Source organism: Nansenia antarctica (assembly GCF_963989245.1).
Source record: "Nansenia antarctica genome assembly, chromosome: 17".
Lineage (NCBI taxonomy): Eukaryota > Metazoa > Chordata > Actinopteri > Argentiniformes > Microstomatidae > Nansenia > Nansenia antarctica.
This window is the reverse complement of record NC_137687.1, coordinates 27,765,034-27,770,715: the sequence shown is the minus strand read 5'-3', so window position 1 is coordinate 27,770,715 and position 5,682 is coordinate 27,765,034. Positions and strand designations below refer to the sequence as shown.

Here is a 5,682-nt window from a genome sequence, read left to right as displayed (position 1 = left end):
GTATTATAGTGTGGCAATAATTCTATACATGGAATGATGATAGCTCTGAGAAAACGACGTTGTATATAGGCCCATTATATAATAGTATTGGTTTATCCTGCCTTTCTGGGCAAGTGAACCTATTAAAAGAGCTATTATGTACAAAGGCGCAGCAGCCAAACACGTTACGCACCCCCCCACACCCCCCCCCCCCCCCCCCCACACACACACACACACACACACATACACACACACACACATACACCCCCCCCACACACACACACACACACACATACACACACACACACACACACACACATACACACACACACACCCCCCACCTCCGGAACATTCAACAGTGGCTACAAACACACCGCCGGTCTCTGGAGTGCATGGGTCCTGGTGCGTCGCTATAGTCCCATCAGCACGTCGCCAGCTCGTTCGTTAGTCTGACGACCCTCCGTGTCTCACTGTTTGTCCGGCGTGTTGTTGACGAGCGGGCCGTACAGGCCGCTGGCGTAGCCCTGCTCCTTGTGCAAGAGTGTCCGGTCCCGGATGAGGTCACTGAAGGCATAGTCCATGGGGGGCCGGAAGCCCAGGGTGGGCATCAGCCCGGTGGTGGAGTACGGGGTCATGAAGGCGAGGCCCCGGCTGTGCGCCGAGTAGGCCAGGCGCAGGGGGTTCAGCCCCAGGTGGGTGCCCAGCGGGTAGCTGTTGGGGTCGGCGGCGAAGTGCGGTGCGTTCGGCTGCAGAGGGGAGAACGCGGACCGGTTACTCAGCGCCATGGCTCCCGGTAACATGCTGGGCCGCGGGGCCGCAGCAGAGAGAGGCGGCTGGGCGCCCTGGAGCATCATGCGCTCCGCCGTCCACGGCTCCTCCGGCTGAGCCTTGGCCTGCTGCCCTGTGTTGAGGATCTGCTCGATGGCCTGGACCACGTCCCTCCCGCAGCCCTGCAGGACCAGCTCCAGGACGCTGCGCTTGTGGCTGGGGAACACCCGCGTCAGGATGTCGATGGCGTTCATCTGCCTGGGGGCCGCCGAGGACGGCGACGGGTCCTGGTCGTCTTTGTCGGTCTCCGAACCCGAGTCGGACCCCAGGGGACTGACGGAGCCCGGGGTCTCCTCTCCGTCTTTCAGGGTTTTGGAGACGGGCGAGCTGATGAAGGACTCTCCGTCGCCGTTCTCAGAGCCCGAACCGTGACGCCCCTCCGGGGAGGAGATTCCAGGTACCGATTCGCCGTCGGTGGAAACCGATTTCCCCACATTCTGCTGAAGGGTTCCCGATCTGGGCATCTGAGTCTTCGCAAACAGTTCATACTTCTGAAGGGTTGAATCTGTAACATACAGATGAATAAACACGTCAATCATCGGCTGTGGGCTACAACGGGAGAGGACGTGAGACATGTTGGCCATGTTAACTTAATTATTTTTATTTTGATTAATTAATTAATTAATTAAATGCATTTATAGTCAGGGCCGTATAGCTTTCAGGCTTACTCTTCATAACAACAAATGAAAGTATTTGATCTTTTACGCACAAGCACCCTACATATTTGACAACATCCTTGCGTATTTGATTACGAATACCCTTATATTTTACGCACATGCACAAATAGGCCAATCAATGATTTGACATTAGTAAAAAAAGAATACTGATTGACATACAGTTTATCCACCGACCTGAGTTGCTTTCGTTGTTCACGGCGCCGAAGACCTCGTAGTTCTGCCGGGGGGCGATGATCCCGTTAGCCGCGGCCAGCGCGAGGCCCTCCGCCGTCCCGTACAGCAGCTGCAGCTCGCGCGCCTCGTTCTCCTCCTGCGCCTGCTGCCGGCGGAGGGCCACCTGGGCGGCCATGACGCGCTGCCGCTCCGCGATCAGGGTGCACTTGGCGCACATGCAGTCCTTCCAGCGGCAGTAGCGCTTGTGGCCCTTCAGCGCGCTCACCACGCCGTGGTTCCGGCAGCGCGCGCACTTCGGGGTGCGGGGGTACTTCTCCGTGGCGCGCAGGAGCAGCGGGGGACCCCGGTGCATGAGGCTGGCCATGGACACCGGGATGGAGCTGGCCATGGACACCGGGATGGAGCTGGCCATGGACACCGGGATGGAGATGGAGGCCGAGGAGGGGACCTGGGAGCCGGACGGTGCCGTGGAGAGCTCGGGGCGCAGATCCATCCTCTCGTTGTCGACAAATACGCACGATTAATTAGAAAATGTGAAGAGGTAATATGCGACGTGTGCCTTGATGTTGACGAGTAGCCTTACAGTGGTTTATGTTGGACCGTTCACACCACAGGAACAGTAGTCAACATCTCCCCGCAACATGTAGAATAATGTCTTATCTGTCCATCCGCGGAGTCGGTGCGTCTCACCCAGAGCTTCTGCAACGCCACTAACCTGTCGCCAAGTAGCTGTCAACAAAGCTGTCAAAGAAATCCGTCAAACTACGACTCGCTAAACTATGGAACAACCGAGATGCGTAAAACGACTGTTTGGATACGTGAACTCGAATCCAAAGAACTTTCCAGAAAACGAGAGTGAGGCGTGTAGAAGCTACTGTCCTCTGCAGAAGGAGGCGAAGTTGCTACTTGCCCTGGCCGGAGAGAGACTCTAACTTCCTCCGGAGATTGATCCAGTGGATACAGACAGATCAGTGGATACAGACAGACCCTTCATCCTTCATCCTTCCCTCTCTCTCTAATATTGTTGCAGCGTTTTCATTAGACAACATTTGACAACAATGTGGCGTCTGTCATTGGCCAAAAGGGGGAAGGTGCAATCTGATTGGCTTGTCTCTTTTTTTCAACTGTGTCCACCTGAGTTCTTTCTGAAATAACAAGTGTTTAGAATCTGCGGGGATCCTGGAGAGCTAAAATAGACATTTCCTCACAACAAACTCCTATTCAATAGCAAATACCGCCATATCGCCATGTAATAGACCTGAGTGTCCTTGAGAGAACCTCCCCAACATCACATTCAATATTCTCCATAAATATATTTTCATAATTTGTCATTATTGAGTGGCACTAGCTATTAATCATATAAATGCCTATAGTGTTGCTTGATTTCATTTCTTCATGTGATACCGTGTCTCGCTTAGCCTATATGCATGAACAGAATGATTTAGGCTCCCGCATTTTCAACAACGCTTTGATTTTTATGTCATAATAATAATTCATTGAATTTATATAGCGCTTTTCCGAGGCTCAAAGACGCTGGATAGGCCTATCCTACACGTTTTCGACAGAGACAATAATAATTAGACGCCACTGCCTTGAACTCCGCAGCTCTCCAGGTAAGTGCCATTTATTGATACAGACTAATGTCCATTTATTTGTCGCCAAAAGTGCAGAGCGACTCGGATAAAGTCCAGTGTGCATGAAAATACCTGTCTGTGTGTCGGATAAAAAACAACAATATTCACTTAACAGAACGAACAGAATACGTCTGAATCTAAACTCCCTGGTTGGCGTCGTGGACGCGGACTGTCTTCATTGTAACAGTAATTACGCATATACGATTTTAACAATCTCGTATGGACAACAATTAATATATTCGATTATATCTCCTACAAATGTGAGAAAAGTGTACATAGGCTTTATAACGCCTTAGTATATTTAGATAAAGTTAACTATCGAATATAGATATATTATAGGCTTTTTGTTGGAAAAGTTCTGTCGTGAGGATAATTCACTGATCAAAGTTATCGTTGTTTTTTTCCAAATGTAAATTGAAACCATATATTTACTTATAAGCAGTAAGCTAGATAACCGCTTTAACAATTATTATATAATTACAGTTTTACATATCCGGATAATTAGTCCACGCTGACCCTGAACCTGTTTGGTGTCTGAAGACAGCAGCTTTGTTACAGTAACACAGTTTGACTGGTTGGAAATGATCATGAAACACAACCTAACCACCTCATTTTACCTGACATATTACTCATAGTGCTTTGAAATATTTTGAAAAGAATCATCTTGAAATAATTGCTTGTCACTTTGGCTTTGTGTCACAGCCCGTACAGCCCGGGGCGCCGCGCGCAGTAATGCTCAAGTCCATGCTTAGGTACATTTACACAGCTAATTCTCTATGAGCTGAACATTATGGATGGTTATGATCATGATGAGAATAACAACAGGGCCAACTAATAATTTAATTTGTTTATTTTTTCTTGATATCCCCTTTCATAGTTTTTCCATTTGGTAACGGTTATCAGGTTATCATTGCCTTTTTGGCGGCGGTGGTGGTGATAATAATAGTAGGCTATACATAATAATATAAATAATAATAATATAAATATTCTTGTTATTATTATTAATAATAATAGGCTAATAATAATAGTTAAACAATAATAACGATGATAATATAGGCCTTGTGTGTGTGTATATATAGGCTATATATTATATGTATATTAATTATGAGAGCAAGAATAATGTAACATTGACCTAGGAGTAGCTACCCATAGGCCCGGGGTGAGGCCTCTCCGCCCGCCGCGGGGCTCCACGGGACCAGCGTCTATAATCATAACAGCGTTGATATATCGGCTGTAGCCTCGTACTGCGCATGCACGGTCATTTTCAGCAAATGTATAATCTAAACTTTGTAGTCTAAATTATAGTGCTAATAGTGTTGCTTCATTATTTCATCGGATTTAAAATAAAGTAAATTACAATTATGCTACTTTACTATTGTAATACCAATGCAGCTTCTTTATTTATTAATTGAATAATACATTGACTATTTTTAATTAGCCTAATTAACTAATACTAGACTTATTATGAAATGATGATTCGAGATATGCATGGGCAAGTAGCGAAATTGGATTTCATACAGGCTAGGCTGCGGGGTCGATATTAATCTATACAATAAATAAAGGCCTATAGTCTAAATCATTATTGGTCTATAATTTTTCATTGACTTAAGGGAAATATGTTATTATTAAAAGACATTCATACATGTCATGATACGTGCAATTGTGAGTTGTAACCATTTATTTGTGGCCAACAAGGTAACGCGTAGTTTTAGAAGCTGTAATAATGAATTAGGCTAATATCTAAAAGGAAGCACGTTTTTAACATCGCAGAAAAAGCTTCCCCCACCTGTTCATAGACACTGCGTCATCTGTGTTCTAGTTAAACATCGGTCCTCACAGCTACACATCCTCATCGGTCTATAGAGAGCTACATTAGCCTGGACTTTCTCAGCAACAAATCTAAACCCCATAAAGCCCATATATATATATATATATCATATACCTGTGGCACCTTTCACTTTTTAAAGATTTTCCTGGCGGCCTCTCATTGTTTACCTTCTGAATCACAGTGTGTGTGTGTGTGTGTGTGTGTGTGTGTGTGTGTGTGTGTGTGTGTGTGTGTACGTGTGTGTGTGTACGTGTGTGTGTGTGTGTGTGTGTGTGTGTATTACCAGTTATAATGCCATCTGTCTCCCTCTGTCAGCTGCACCTTTCATTACCCCACCAACACACTAATAGAGAGACGACGATATTAAACTACATCTTTTTGACATTCAAAAGTAATTATGTCGGCAGCGATCTCACACCAATGAACACACTGCTGCCATCCAATAAGTAATTTTGAGTTCATGCTCAATAAATGGCACCAGGCTTGTAACACGAGGAAGATAAGCTGCTGTTGTAACCCTGGGGGGCTCAGAGGTCCACCTCTCTGGCTGAGGATAGACTAG

The 5,682-nt window shown here is 46.4% G+C and overlaps 1 protein-coding gene across 1 annotated transcript; it reads right to left on the bottom strand.

The window, feature by feature from the left end:
* Positions 1-446: 446 nt before the first annotated feature.
* Positions 447-2,151, bottom strand: dmrta2 (DMRT-like family A2; the record flags this gene model as incomplete). Its single annotated transcript, XM_080547614.1, has 2 exons — positions 447-1,312; positions 1,659-2,151. The coding sequence occupies 2 exons, from the start codon at positions 2,149-2,151 to the stop codon at positions 447-449; spliced, it is 1,359 nt and encodes a 452-aa protein (XP_080403740.1).
* Between the last annotated feature and the right edge of the window lie 3,531 nt (positions 2,152-5,682).